The sequence below is a fragment of the Cavia porcellus genome, unplaced genomic scaffold (assembly GCF_034190915.1).
Source record: "Cavia porcellus strain 051 isolate PalLab524CR breed Dunkin Hartley unplaced genomic scaffold, mCavPor4.1 scaffold_1, whole genome shotgun sequence".
Lineage (NCBI taxonomy): Eukaryota > Metazoa > Chordata > Mammalia > Rodentia > Caviidae > Cavia > Cavia porcellus.
In genome coordinates this window covers 171,852,077-171,868,175 of record NW_026947484.1, presented here as the reverse complement: position 1 = coordinate 171,868,175, position 16,099 = coordinate 171,852,077, and the positions used below count along the sequence as shown (strand labels likewise).

The following is a 16,099-nucleotide window of genomic DNA, read 5'->3' as shown; positions in this document are numbered from 1 at the left end:
GGTTATAGACAATTAGTATCCAGCATGTGTAAACATACTACATATTGATATAGAAAAGCATAACTAACCCAATTTAAAATAAAATGATGAATTGGCAATCCACATGGCTAGAAAAGTATGGGGTCAACAAATATATGTAAAGATATCCAGAACTGTTAGTAATCAAGAAAGGTCAAAGTAATACAATAATTAAATATAACTGAATTACTTTCAGATCAGCAAAATAAATAAACAAGTAAACATTTGGCAAAGCCTAGTACTAGCAAGGACCTGCGGCAAAGGGCTGTCTGTTGGTAGGTGTGTTAATTGTTGCAGCCACTTGGGAGAATAATTTGGTATATGTATTATAGTTGAGGATGCAGTTATTATCAACCTGACAGTATCACTTTGCTATCTTTCTTTCCAAAGTCTTGGTTTATTTCCATGAAGCACAAACACTGGTGAAAAAAGCAAACATGAGGTTTAGCAGTGGTAATAAACAATCAACCTAGGTAGTTGTCAAAAAAAGAAAAAGAATGACCAACTAAAATGCAACACATTCACATGGTAAAATGCTTGTGTAAGTGCCAGTAAGTAATCTGGATCCATTTGTATCAATATGCGTAATCTCAAAACAATGTTGAGGGAAATAAGCCAGCTTTATAATGATAAGCATGGTGTTAAAAGACTTAGGAAATTTAAAAACATGCAAAACATATATACACATATACAAAAATGAAGAAAATAGAGCCATGGCTGGACACACAGGTGGCTTCAGACTCTATCAGTGTTTTATTTTTTAATTCCTATTTAACCAAAAATAAAAGAGTACAAAGAAAATGTGGCCTAATGTTAATTTGACAAAGTTGAAGGGTCAGTCTACGAATATTTGTTATGAATTTCTCTGTCCTTTTCTATATCATTGAAGTGTTCTCTAATTAATTCAGTTATGTTAGTTTGTATAGAGTCGCTGGCACACCGTCAGGCTCAGAAAGTGATTGTTTCCTTCCTTCTTTGTTGCTGGCTGCCAGCTGCTCTACAGAGTGAGTGCCCAGGTATTACCCTCCGATTCTTAGCCCAAGGGTGGACTGGAACACTTTGGCTCTTCCTGAGCCAAAGGCATCCTAGGTGGTCTCACCATTTTGTCTTCAAGCTTAGACAATGTGGGTGGTAAGTTCTGACTCACCCTCATTCTGAGTGCAGAATTTTCGCTACTCTGGCAGTTTCTAGCCTGTAGATAAGTCCAAAATAGAAAGATACAAGACCTCATTCCTCACTGAATTAGGACTATGGTGTCATAACTGAGCACACCTTTCTGGAATTCTTACTCCAGTAAACGAAGAGATGGAAGGTCAGACAGGTTCAGAAATACAAACCTAAGACAGATATGTGACCAAAATGATCACCTCTTAGAAGAAGTGCTAAAGTTGTAATTCCACACAGAACGAATTGGAAATTTCTCCTTAGAAGTGAGCTCCAGGGGCAGAAGGAGAAGAAGTGCACTCCAGTCACTGAAGGATGAACACATTCTGAGCTAAAATCAACTTTGAATGGAAGAAGCAGGACTGAGAGATGGAGGTGTTACAGGCAGGAAGTAATGATAGACTACTTTAGTGATCAACTTGGAGATGCTGCTGGTAGCAGAAACAAAGGAGTGATTGTGATCAGAAAACTTTGGATGAGGAGAATTTAGGTCATTTTAGATGTGGAAGATGTGGAAAGGGAAGGACTTTGATAACACTGTAGGACTTTCCAGATGCTTTTAGAAACAATTGGAAGAAACAAATTGACACGAACATCCTACTTTTGTATCAACCATGACATGGACTCTAACCTTCAGTGAGGTCTTCAAAGGCCACCAGTTGTCCTTCTGAGAAAATTCTGTTGTAACTAGATCCTTGATGAAATGCTTTGTAGCCATTAACCTTAGCTTTACCTTCGAGAAGATGTGTTTTTTCAGTGGAAAACTATAATCTTTCTAGTAATGGTTGCACCTGTTCCTCTCTCTCACATTTTTACTGAGTGAAATGGGCTCCTTTTTTTCCTATCTAAAAAGTTAGGATAACAACAACCCTTTCCTCTTATAGCTGCTGCCAGGCTTCAGTGAGGTCATGAGCCATGAGCTATATGCACACAGTTGAAAGAAGGATCTCTAAGGTTTCCCTATCATTGTGATGTTCTCTGTCTGCAAAGAGTAAGGAGCACAGTGGATGGAAATTACTGAGAGACATACTGTACCCCGGAATGAAGACAAAATTAAGATCGAGAATTTTTAGAAATTGAGGGTGGGACATGTAGAAGAAGCACAAACTGTCTGACACTGATGGATTTCCAGCCAAATGTATGTGATAGAAGAAGATTTTCCATCGAGCTATGGACACATGACAATAGCAGCCCCATATGCATGAGAGGATGTCATCTAGCTGAAAAGTCAGGTACTCAGTACACTAGCACATCTGCTTACATGTAATTTGGCAAAATTGAGCAAAAGGGAAGGAAAAGGAGGAGAAAGAGGAGTGGGGAGGGAAAGAAAATGTAGGGAGGAGAAGCAAAACACTCACAAAAATTAGTCTAATGCTGTAAATATGCTCAGCCAAAAACCATTTGTGACACATGCCATAAGTGTAAAACAGTGTAGAGATATAATTTTCACACTGGCATGCTTTTCTACAGAAGTGCCCATAGACAGGGACTGCGAGCCAGGAGTGGCCTGAGATGCAGCCTGGAGCAAATTTCTTACTTTGTTTTGTAGCATGGCTATATTCTTTTATTAAAAAGCATGCCTCCAATTTTGAAACAAAGTGAATGTATGATACAATATATGTCATACTTATCTTGCATCTACATATATCCCCTAGGGATATAAGTTTTTGTGCCATCCTGCTCTAGTTTTAGAAGAATCATAAACAAAATTATATAATTATTCTAAAGGTGAATAAAATAAACAAAAAATGTAAAACTGTAATCTTATCAATAAATTGGCATTCCAGAGTTTCACAACACAACTGTAGTTTACAAAAATAGTATCTGAAGATTTATTCATTATCCACCTACTTGGTCTTGTCAAAAGAACACAAACAGAACCACCTGAGACTTCTGGTCTACCCTCAATTAGTAGCTGCTCCCATGTTGCTAAAACAACTTCTTTGGGGGAGTAATATGTCTAACATTCTCAGCAAGGGTATGTTCTTCACTAGAATTCTTCATTACTCATAAACTCGAACTCCTTGTTGCACTGGAAAACGAGAGAGCATCTCTGTTCACTGCTCCTACACCTCTTAACTTGCTTGCCATGTCCAAACAGCCTCAGCCCTAATGGCAGCTGAGACAAGAAATGATCAGGAACACTTGACATTCTTTCACTGACATGGTCTCTTGTTTATAAACTCTACTTCCTCAACTCTGCAATCTGATAGGAAGTTTTTTCATTATCATTTTGTATCTTTTCTCAAGGAACTTTTTTATTATTAAAAAGTATATAATTCTTGGAAAAGGAGATGGAATTGAAGAATATGTCCTCTTGAAATGATCCAAAGGGAAATAGGGATGTGAATTTGGTAATTTAAAATTGATATCAATATATATTATTTGCCTTAGATGATAATTGATAATGTCCACGTTTACTTAGTTTTTTCTTAAAGAAGTTAAGGTTAGGGTTAGGGTTAGGGTTAGGGTTAGGGTTAGGGTTAGGGTTAGGGCTAGGGTTAGGGTTAGGGTTAAGGTTAGGGTTGTAGTTAGAAATAGAGACAAGTACCAGGCAGTCTTGAGATCAGGAGAGATGTAGTGTAGGCATGCTGTAAATTCGGCAGGTACCAACCCATGGAACTGCAATTACAAGTCAAGACTTTTTTGACAAGGGTTAAAATTATTAAAATGGTAGAATATAGATTGCTACCCAATAGCATGTGATTTTGAGCAAGTTGCTAAACCTCTGTATGCCTCAGATTTATCAATTATAAAATAAAAATGAAAATACTAGCACTCATGTATGGATTTTTGATTGTTAATTGAGAAAAAGTATAATCGGTATTGTGCCTAGGGCTATTAGTCAATTACAAGATGATATTTTTATTTCAATTAAGAATAAGAAACATAAGGGGAACAGGTGAATTGCTGTACTGTGCATACATCATTCAATCTTGCTCTTACATCTCGGGCTTTCTGCATAGGTCTTAAAATTAGCAAAAATAAATAACACCTAGAAAATCTGACTTGGATTTTCTCACCTCTGTGCTTATGCTTATTCTGTTTGTTGTTCCTCAGTGGCTTTCTCTCATATACTTACTTTCATTATGAATCTCATGCTGTCTGATACTTTCCCACCAGAGTGATCCAAGTTAAAAATTAAAAGCATCTAGTATTATACATGGTTGTCAGTCAGTTGATGCTAGTTGTTATTGGTTTACACCTTAGTGTAGTCCATTATACTTAGCAGATTACATAAACCACTGTGTGGACCATAACAATTGCTGGATAACTCTCCCTTTGATTTTAAAAAATAAGCAAGACTGATAGAATGTATTTAGAGGAATCAAGATCTCATTCTATCATGTCTACCCTCAGCATTGTGTTTTATGGCTAATAATTTTCTTCACATTTTGCAGGGATCTAAAACTTGGCAGTGTGTACCAGTATCAGGTTATTACCATTTCGGGAACTGAAGAAAGTGAACCATCACCTGCTACCATATACATCCATGGCAGTGGATACTGTGGTGATGGTATTATCCAGAGGTAAGTAGAACAAACTAAGGGGAAGGGAGACACATTGCTAATTGGGCCAAGAAATGGTTAGGGTGCTTAAATAGAAGAGTTTATGAAGTATTTGGTGTGAAATCTGAAGTATCAGTGATCCCCAACAGCCTATCAATTGGTCTTCAAACAATTTGCTGGCCTTGGAAGAAAATAAATAGCCCTTCTTTTGAACACATACATTTTTTCAGTATGGCATGTAGTAATTAATGTGGGCAGAACTTCCACTGTACACTTATCATTTGCCCTTGTTCTTATTTATTTTATATGCACAACAAATAGTGTATAGTTTTTGTTTTGCTTTATTTTGTTTTGTTTCTGACATAGCCCTCATTCACTTGGAGAAATGGGTAACTTAGCTGGTCACCATTTACATTTGTTAAACTGCAATTTCAAAAATAGGTTAAAGGCCCATGAAAATAGCAAAGTGTTTTATTCCAATGCCAGGGCCTCCCCTCATGTTAAGCAAGTGCTTCACCACTGTGCTGCATCCCCAGACTTGCTTCAAAGTTTGTTGTGAGACTGAGTCTCACCAATTTCTCTACCACCTGAGTTTCACCTCAAATCTCTGGCCCTATTACCTCAGCCTCCCAAGTGGCTGACATTTCAGGAATGCATTCCCACATCTGACAGTAACAGAGTATTCTAAAATACAATAATGTCGAAAAAGTGACTGGTAAGCAGTGCTCTGCAGCGCTTATTGAGTCTGAGGATGTTTACACTGAGGGAAATGAATCAGTGAGTGTAAAGCTTCCAACTTCTATTTTGACTGGCAAATATAAATATAAAGGTACTTGCCTATGAAACGCGTTTTAAGGATTGTTAGCCCTTTCATCTCTTTCGTTCTTCTTTTGGGCAAAATATTATGCAAGTAGTCATCAACCCCTTTGCATTGTTTATAAAAGTCAACATAGAAACCTTTGAGTTCTTTCAGAATAAGCACAAAATTTTTTTTCTGGCACAAAATTAAGAGTTTTGTCCGTAGAGGTGGAGAGCAGACCAACAGTCATTCAAAATTAACTTTCTTATTGCTAAAATTATGTTCCTTGTTGTTAGCGTAATTTTTTGCACGTCACACTGTCACTAAGAGATTTTTAAAGCTATTGACAGATTTAATGGTAAACATTATGTGTGGGGATGACAAAACAAGCTATTGGCAAAATTCCCTCATTAAATGGCACTGTTGGGTGTCACATAATATCTGTGCACTATCGAATTGCAATTACTGTTTCAGTGAGGGGAGGGGCAGTGTGAAGAGCATTTGCTTCACAGTTGGATGGAATCATTCATCTGCAGAGGGTGAATCAGCTCATAGGTGTTGCCCATATCTGAAGGAGAAGTACAAGATAACTGCTCATTCTGTTTATTCTAGCACTAATGCTGGAGAGAAAGAGCAATTCGATTTGTTACTGATGATTTGTGGTATATGATGTTAACTTGGAACCTCTGTTATTGGATGAAAGTGACAAGTAGGAGTAGAGGAAAATTGTTCCATTTCTGCACATAGAAGGTTTACACATGAATGCCTGCCCACATCGTTGTAGTCATCAGTACGTGTCTGAATGTAATTAGACATTGAGAGAAATAGTGGATGTTCCATATACGATCGTACGAGAACCACTACATTTTCTCCTTTTCAAGTCACTGTACAGAGAGGTAATAATGCGTACAAGAAGTGTGTCAGCTATAAATAGAAAGGTACTAATTCTCATTTTTAAATGAGTTCTATATTTTTATTTGTTGACATATTTCATAGAAAACTGAAGGCAGTTTATTGGTGTTCCCTAAGGGATGCTTCCTAGGGGGAGAGGGGGAGAAAGGGAAGGTTGGGGGAGGGGACATGGCGTGTTGGGGGAAAAGGACATCATCTGAGCTATAGATAATGTAATTTACAAAAAACAATGAACAAACTCAGCACTCAATGGACCCCTAATAGATAAGCGCTCTATTGTAAGTGACTCACAGCAGCTGATTCTCTTGATTTCATACATAGTGTAAAGATACAGGGCTGGAAATTTAGCTCAGCAGCATAAGCACCTTCCTTGCAAGTGTGCGGTCATGAGTTCGATCCCTGGTACTGGTAAAAACGAAAAAGACCAAAAAAAAAAAAAAAAAAAAACCATAGTGTAAAGATAAAAACACTAAATGAATATCATGACAATAATAATTTTTTTGTACCGGGATCAAACTCATGACCTTGCACTTGCCAAGCAGGCACTATCATGCTAAGCTAATTTCACAGCCTAAAATATTTGCAAATATTTATTGAGCCTGTACTGTGGCACAAACCACTGTGGTACATTATTTTCTCATTGAGTCTTCTATTAGCCATATGAGGTAGGATTCATTATCATATCTTACAGAAAATACAGCTAATACACAAGAAGTTACATAGGCTTTTTCAAACTTACATGCTCAGTAAAGCCAGTCTCTGAGGGCTGGGGATTTAGCTCAGCGGCATAAGCACCTGCCTTGCAAGCAGGCAGTCGTGAGTTCGATCCCCGGTACGGATAAAAAGGAAAAAGATTAAAAAAAAAAAAAATGCCAGTCTATGAAGGGACGTTCCATGTTTTCATTGGATTCATCATTGCATTGCTGTGCAACATGACAACCCCACAGAGTCAATACGTAAAGGAGTGGCTGCCTGCAGTCTGCTGTATCCCAGCCACTGTGTCAGCCACTGGAATGCCAGGAGTATGAAGCCTGTCATTCCCTTTGATGTCTCACAAAATAGTATTTGAGTCCCCCCAGTAACACTCAAGTTGGTGAGTTTGGCAGTCACTGCGATAGAAGGAGCTAGATATCTGGGAGCACAGAAAATGACAGTCACTTACCCAATCCCCAGCCATCATAGAAGACTTCCCCTGACCTCTCCATCTAATGATAAATCTGTCATGCTTAGAGGATATTTGTGATCTCTTAATGTTTTGCTTAAACTAATAGAGGATACTGTTTGGGTAATGATAGAAAGCAGGTTGAGGTATAGTACTACCCTAGGTTTAAAAAAAAAATCTCCCCAGATAACCCATAAAATAGCTAAGAAGCAGAACATTAACAAAAGTTTCCAGCTTGCAAGATTCACTGACAGAAGGTGCTGGAACAGTCCAGGGATATGAATGTGTTTGCTCTTGGTTCACAGACAGGAAGGAGCTTGGGTGGCTCCATGAAGATCAGTGCAACCTAGGCCATCTGAAGGATTGATCACGGGGCACTGTCCTGCTACTCTGACACCTCCTAAAAACAACAAACATTGCCTGGTGTTAATCGCCTGGGTAAAAAGAAAAGGCTGATACCTCTTCCATGCTATGACAGGTCCCAGCTGGTCTCTGGGGAGGGAGCCACAGTTGCCACACATTCTGCAGAGACCTCCCAAGGCAAAGTGGGAATGAGAACTGGCATTCCCTAAGTACCTACTACGTGCCACACACTATGCCAGTCACTTTCAGCTATATTCCAAGTTTGCATTTAACTCTAAGTGCTAGGCCTAACTATCTGCATTTTAATACAGGAGAAAACTGAGACTCAGCTTCTACAGTCGTCCAGTGGATTTTTCTGTAATGATAGAAATGTGGTCTGTGCTGACCAATGAAGTAGCCTCTAGTGACAGGTCGTTACTGAGTACTTGATATATGGCTATCATGTTTGAGAAGTGGAATTTTAACTGTATTCGCAGTATTCTTATTAGTATAAATCTGCAGTGCATCCAGTTTGCAGTTATCTTAAAGAATAGGTACTGTTACATATTATAGCTTGATTCTTTTTTAAATCTCCTTCCCTTTCCTTCAGTACTCCTCTAAACCCCTTTTTCCCTTTTCATCTTTGTTGATATTATTAATCTTATCTCCTATCTATGACATACAATGGTTACATTCATTTAGGTTATTAGGTTCCTGTACATTACTTTTTTTCTATGTTTTTTAAGTTTTTAAAAAAATTTTTTTAAACTGAGAATTGAACTCACACCCTCTCACTTCCTAGGCAAGTGTTTATGCCACTGAGCTAAATCCCTGGACTTGTACCTTACTTTTGATTCATTTAAATTTAAATGTCACAGGCGAACTGACTTACACAAGATTACTGACCAGTTAGTTTGGAGCATGAGGTTCTGAATGCAAGTTTTGCGTTTCTGAAAGGAGCGCTCCAGAAAGCAGCAGTCCATTCATGCTTTCAGGCTTTGCTTCTTCTTTTGCTCATGCAAGCCCAGTTGGGAAAATGAGTATTGCTCATTCTCTATCCAGCTCAGTCTCCACAAAATTACCCATAAGTGATAGAAATAATTCCAAGAAAAATAAGGCAGAACATTTTTTTAAGGCATAACCCCACAGGCTGAACAGTTCTTGACACCATGAAATAATACACCCCAAGGAGAAAGTAAAGCTTTCCAATGAATGGATGACTAACTCTGAGTGTATGAATGAAAAAATCTTTACCTTTAGGCGTACTGAGGGAGAAGGGAAGATGTCAAGGCAGTTAGTGAAGGAAATCTATTTTGTTGTAGGACCTTCAGATTTTTCTTCACATCCACTATTTTGGAATCAAAAACAAACCCAGCAGTGGGAGCAAGATGTGTTCATTTATTTTTTTTTTTTCATTTATTCATCCATACCTTACTCCCAACTGACTTGTTAACTTGATTGACTTGAGATTTCAAAGGATGACTTTGAAACCAGATTCTACTTTTTCATCAGAAACACAAAATGAAGCAATTGCAATAGTTAGTTTATAAATCTATAGCATTTATGAATCTCATTTTGAAGATGAAGAAACAGACTCGGCTTAAGAGGAAGGATTTGTGTGAGGTCTCAGGCAAGGTCCATGAGACTTTCGCCTGCCCAGCCTCAATCATGAAACTGATCTGGAAAATTTCTCTTCCATATCCACTGTGCAGAGGCCAAGGGGAGGAATGTGATGACATGAATAAGATCAATGGTGATGGCTGCTCCCTTTTCTGCCAACAAGAAGTTTCCTTCAACTGCATTGGTAAGTCTCTGCCATGCGGCTCGGCTGACTGATGGATGGTAACAACGATGGTTATGAATAAATGAGCCTTCATTCCTGTCCATTTCATGTCCAGTGCTTTTTACCTGTAAGACACTGTTATAGTCAACAAGAAATACACCGTTTAAAAAACAATGCAAAAGGAAAGTGTTATTCTCATACATGATGACAGTGACAGGAAGCTTTTTTTTTGTTTTTCCTTTTTCCTTTTTTCTTTTTTTCCCCATCTAGGTCCCGGGGATCAAACTCACAACCTTGTACTTGCCAGGTAGGCAGGCATTTGTGGCACTGAGCTAAACTCCCAACCCAGAGAGCTTTTTTTTTTTTTTTTTTTTTTCTTTAAATCGAGTAGTACATAGAGATATCCTTGCTTTTCTCCAGACTAACTGTTCAAAATGACTGTTGCTTTAACTATACAAGGTTTTTATTCTTAAGAGATAAGACAAATCAGAAGCCAGGAAGATCATGAGACTTGTCCAGAGCTTACAGGTCAGAAGTGATTGAAGACAGAAATGGGACTTGAACCTGGTTTTGTCTGGTTCTCAAGTTTGTGCTCAGTCCATTGTGCTGCACAATCTCTACTCTGGATCCAGCGACTGCCATGATCCTCTGTGCAGACTCAAAACTAGAGGCAGTCTCTCTGATCTGAGAAAAGAAAAATAACAGAGCAGGCTGTGTTTAGAAAGCAAACGTCCTTTTCCCACCTTTACCGAGTCAAATGGGAAATGTGTTTTCCTCTGCCTTCTCTGCACAGTCTGGCCGATCTTGTTATTTCAGTCCCACTTGGGAGGCCTTGGCCAGCCCCGGGCTGGTAAACAGACAGGGGTTGGGGGCAGGGATGGAATTTTGAGCTGGCCCAGATGAGATCATACTTCCTTTAAGATGCAAATCGATACCTGAAGATCAAAGGTCCCCCAGCTAATCCCCTGGGCTGGAGGTGAAAACTAATCACAATTCATTTGCAAGTACAAAAGACAGAGGTGCTCTATCTGAAAAGGGAAGGGGCAGCTACAGAGGGGATGAAAACCTCGGTGGGAAGATTTCTCACTGAAAGGCAGTTTTCTAGGAGGACTAAGGGGGAGGAGATGTCAACGCATCCTTGCATCTGCAGTGCATTACGGTGATGTGTACAGATATTCTTTCTGCCAGTACGCTGGGCTCCAGGAGGGCAAAGCCTAAGCATCACCTACCTTATATTCCACTCCTGACACTCATTTATTGAGCACTTACTATCTCGTGACATCAAGTGGGCACTGAGCCTCACATTAGAGGTAGTCTACAAATGTTTGTGGTTGGAAAAAGAAAACAAACAAAAAAAGGAAGATGTTAAAGGAGGAAGGGCCCAGAAGTTTCTATGCAAGGCTTTGGATTTTTAAACTGCAGAAAATTGTTTTTCTGTCCTCTCTTGACTTGAATGTGGCTCATAGTAAAAAAAAAAAAAAAATGATGCTAGCATAGTGGTTCAGCAGAAAGAACCTTGAGTTAATTTCAGACAATCTGGGTCTGGCCAGAGTTGTGCTGACAACCTGGATACAGCCAACCAAATCATTCTGCTAGTCTGGGCCTCAATTTACCTGCTGTAAAGGGCAATGATTGAGTTCTGATGTCTCTACTTATTTATACTTCTGTTGTGTGTGATTTCCAATGTGTGTGACAGAGTTCATCATAATTGTGAACTCTACTTAATCCCTAAATTTTACCAATATCCTCATGGCAACTAACATTGCTACTAACAGTACAGTCTACTGAAAAATATCTGTCTGTTCCACTTACACTAGCATTACTTGTAACTCTAGTATTTTCGGGAAGAAAGTAGCATGTGCTAAAGCTAGAACATGGCATCTTAAAAGAGATACTTGAGCCCTGACATTTGCATACTATTGTTTTAGGACTGCACAACAACACACAGAAATAATGTTGTTACAAGAAGAAGCTTATAGTGCATGGAAGAAGTTGTATATCATGGTCCACAGACCAGAACTAATCTACAGCCTATATTTATAACTAAAGTTTTATTGAAACACAGATATACTTGTTCATTATAAACAGCCTACAGCTGCTGTCATGCTATAACACAGTCAAATGGCTTCAGTAGAGACTTGATGGCCCAAAGAACCTAAAATACTCCATTTCTGGTCTTTTATCTACTAATTGTGTCAGCTTCTGGTCTATGGATTTGGTGCATTTGATGCTCTTGGTGTTTTGAGTCGAGTATAGAATATAGGAAAACTATGACATTGTTCACCATTTCTTAGAAAAAGAACTAGGGTCAGGGATTTAGCTCAATGGTGTAAGCTCCTTTGTGGTAAGTGTGAGGTCATGAGTTCAATCCCGGATACAAAAAAAAATAAGGTACACCTGAATTTGAAGTGTACAGTAGTGGGCAGGAGGAGAATTTGCTGGACATGACACCAGACGATGGACCTAGTCCCACATTGCCTCACTAAACATGCTTCCCTCTCCACAGTTTGGCTAAAATGATTGTTTTGATGAGATTAAAAGTTCTCAAAGTCTGTTAAGTTTATAAGGAAAAGGTGAAGACCAGGGAGTTACCAAGATAAAGAGACTTGGAACCCATTTGTCCATATTACAGACTTTTTCTCTACAAGGCTCTAAGTGTTCTGTTGCTGATGGTAGTATTCACTGAACATCCGCCACGTTCTCGTGGCAGCTCTCTTATGCACTGTGTTTATCAAACAGGAAGTGGCATGATGATCCAAAGATGTAGAGTTATGTGGTAGAGCCAATTGAAACCCAGACTCCAGAGTTTGCTGTGATAAGCTACTTATAAAAAAGCCGCTGGTCTTGCAGAGCTTTAAGAGTGTGTGAGGAACATCTCATTACAAAGTAATTTATATAGCAATTTAACGAAAGAGAATACAAAGCTATTAGATGTATGGATTGTTTCCAAGAAGGATCTTTCTTATTCCTGCACTGAGTAGTATTTTTATTAGAGGGATGACCTCAAATGTGCCCTTCACTGGCCATTTAGAGTCCCATTGTAGATCCTCAGAGTGACACAGGCGTTCCAGACAGAATGAAACAACCAGGGTCCATTCCCAAGATAAACTTGTGTGAGTTCAAAAATCTCTGTCCTTCAGAAACAAACAGTTGAACAATAGATAATGAATATTTAGCTCTCGAAAGACTTAGTTTTTCTCTTAATATTGGGGACCAAACTCAGGACCTTTATCCTCAGCTACAGCTCTAGCCCTTTTTCAAAAAATTTTGACACAGGATCTCGTTAAATTATTGAGTTGCATAGCCAGGACTTGAACTTGTGGTCCTCCTACCTCAACCTTATAGAGTACTGGGATTGCAGATGCATACAGCATTCCTACCTAAGACTTAGCTTTAATGAATCTGAGAAGTGGGAATCGAGTGTGGGAGGCTTTGCCAAGAGGACATTGCTTTTATCATTATATATGCTAAGGAAGTTGCTCTAGACAGTGGGGAAAACAACAAGCTTGATGAGAGTAGCATTGATTCATAACATGATGTGTTAGCTTTCCATTGCTATGACAAAATACCTGAGAAAAACAATTTAAAAGGAAGAAAGACTTACATTGGCTCATGGTTTCACAGACCTCAGTCCATGGGCTCTTGGCCCCATTTGTTCTAGGATTGTGGAAGGACAGAACATCACGACAGGGAACCTGTGATGACATAGCATTTAAAGACATACCCTCCAAGGCCTACTTCCTCTTTTCAGATCCTCTTCCTAAGATTTTACTGCCTTCCAAACATCTCATTAAATTGTGACTCTAAGAATGAATTAATCCATTGATTTGGTTAGAGACCTCATGATCCAAACATCTCCCCAAGTCTATCCTTCTTTCCTTCTTTGCTCCTTTATTCCTTCCTTCTTTTCTTCCTCCTTTTTTCACCTTCTTCCTCCTCCTTTTTCTTCCTTCCTTTTCTCCTTTCCTTCCTCTTTCCTCTACTTGTGTTTCTTTTCTCCTTTTCCTTCCCTTCCTCTTCCTCTTCCTTCTTCTCCTACTCTGTCTCACTCTTTCTCCTTCTTCCCTGACCGTGTTCTCACCGCTGACCAGTTAGAAGAGCTGTTTTCCCTGGGTCAGTAACACCAGTGTGCAGATGGGTGACAGATTTATGGGGACATTCTCATTCACTTTTCAGAAACCCACACATCCGGAAGTATTCCCAAGGTGCCAGTGTGTTGTTATGTAACACCCAGGGGATGCCCTTTCCCACTTTCCCATACCTAGCGCCCCCATTCCCCAGCACATAATAAGTTGCTTATTAAAACAAACACCACCCACAAGACCTCTTGGGCAATCCAGGCTACATCCCCTGGCTTGTGAAAATTATCTTGTCCCTTTTCCCTCTTTTAAAAACATAACATACACCAGGCCTGGGGTTTCAGTTAAAACGTGCTATCAGTGCAGTGATAATTCCCCCCTCACCCTCCTGCAGGCACTGGCCACAGGCATTGTTCAGCAGCACTGGGAATTCTGCTCTAAAGCATTGAGTCATAAACTACAGACAGGCTGCTGATAAAAGCTGAAGGAGGGAAGGTAATGGTCAAATTAGTCAGACAAAATGTGAAGGATCCCCAAAAGGAGTTGGATTTAGTCATATATCTTGAGCTGGAACTGAAAACACACTATCTCTGAAGGTGACATTTAAGCCATTATGAGAGATGCAATTTTGGAAAAATCCTGTAGTGTTCTGATTTACCGCCCTGCATGCATCAGGGTAGTTGGGGCCAGGTCTCAATTAGACACAGAAGCCTTCTGTGCGGGACAGCTTCTCGGGGCCTCAGTTTCTATCTTTGTAAAATAAATGGTCAGACTGAATGCTGCAAGTCTTCTTTCTGCATGGGATGCTGAGGAATCCCAGGTTGGTCAAACAGCTATTTAAAGGCTTGGGGGTTTCAAATCCTGTTGATGCTGATATATAGTTATGAAAACAGAGCCAGAGGAACCCCCACATTGCATCTCTCAGCCACAGGCTCAAAGGCATGCCCAACCTTTTCTCACTCCCTCCTGGCTCCTCTCCTCTCCCCACAGCTGTGCTCAGCATCACTTAGTCTCTGATCCCTGACACTACATCCCCAGCCCTGTCTTACAGTCAGGGCCAGTAACTCAATTAGCACTCCCTGCAGCCCAGCGCTGTCCCCTCTGCAGGGATCAATCTGCCTCCCCACCAGTTGCTGGGAGGGGTAGGGGGTCACTGAGCCTGTGGCCCCTCTGTCAGGCTGCCCTGGCCTGAGCTGAGCCAAGGCGAGAAAGGAAAACAAGAAGATGAATCGCAGTGTCTTCTCAGTGGAGGTTCCATGAGACTTTAGAACAACAAGGACTGAAAAGGAAAACAACGTGGGCTGGAGGGGAAGGTGAGGGAAGAAGGGGCTCTGCTGGGAGCTGCATGTATTGTTATTTTTCTTTCTAACAATGCCAAATCATAATAGACAATCCACCTCTCACCTTATGAAAAATTAAAATTTAAAGAAATAAAATAGAACTTCTAACTCTATACATTCATTCAGATCTCCCTTTGAAGTAAGTGTAGTGATTTGCCCCAAAGAAACTCTTTTCTGAAATAAAGCTTCCTCAGTTGAAAATGAGACCTCAAAAGGCAGAGAGCAACACATGGGGTAGTCTTAGGGGTAAAGACAAAGAAGGTTAGATGGAGGCCTGTAAGTGAGCATGCTTATCAATAGTGTTGTAGTGATATAGGCCATATTGCCTAAGAATGTCCATTCTGGTTTAACACCTTTGTTAACACATTTTAAACTTTACCTCAGTCTTCTGATCAATCAAATGGGTTAGTAATATTTGCTCATTATTAGAGTTTTAAGGAAGCAATTAGCTTGTTGGGTTGGAAGTGTAGCTCAGTGAGCACTTGTCTAGCACACACAAGGCCCTAAGTTGTAATCCTAGCACCACAAACAAAAACGCCACTGAATGTACACACAAAGAGCTTATTTATATTGGCATTAAGACAGTGACACGTGCTGAACATTATGCCTGTGTTAATTACTGCTGCTATTATTGTCATTATGGATATTATTCACCCTGAAGTTGTGTCACTCTTCCCAGCAACATTTTGAGAATGATGACATCATCTCAATTTAGTACAAGTGGTTCAAAGAGATCAAATAACCCACCTGAGGCCACTGAGATAGAGGTGACATTTGTGAAACCAGGGCAGAGTCTGTGTCCACTTCATTGTAAAGCAATTCCACTTATCAATTGTTCCAGGTTCTGTGCTAAGCAGTGTTTTCAAAAATACCACCCTCCCAGCTACTTTGTAGGGCCAGAATAAGTGAACCCATTTTACTGATCAGGAAATTAGGCAGTAAGACTTTAAAAGAATTGCCACCTATCCCCAGGTACATCTGAAAAGAAGAC

The 16,099-nt window shown here is 39.7% G+C and overlaps 1 protein-coding gene across 1 annotated transcript in view; it reads left to right on the top strand.

The window, feature by feature from the left end:
* Pappa (pappalysin 1) overlaps positions 1 to 16,099 on the top strand; it is a 228,108-nt gene that overhangs the window by 98,119 nt on the left and 113,890 nt on the right. Inside the window, exons 8-9 of the mRNA XM_003479141.4 lie at positions 4,584 to 4,712; positions 9,619 to 9,710. Coding sequence (XP_003479189.2) covers positions 4,584 to 4,712; positions 9,619 to 9,710 — 221 coding nt within the window. The remainder of the gene's footprint in view (positions 1 to 4,583; positions 4,713 to 9,618; positions 9,711 to 16,099) is intronic.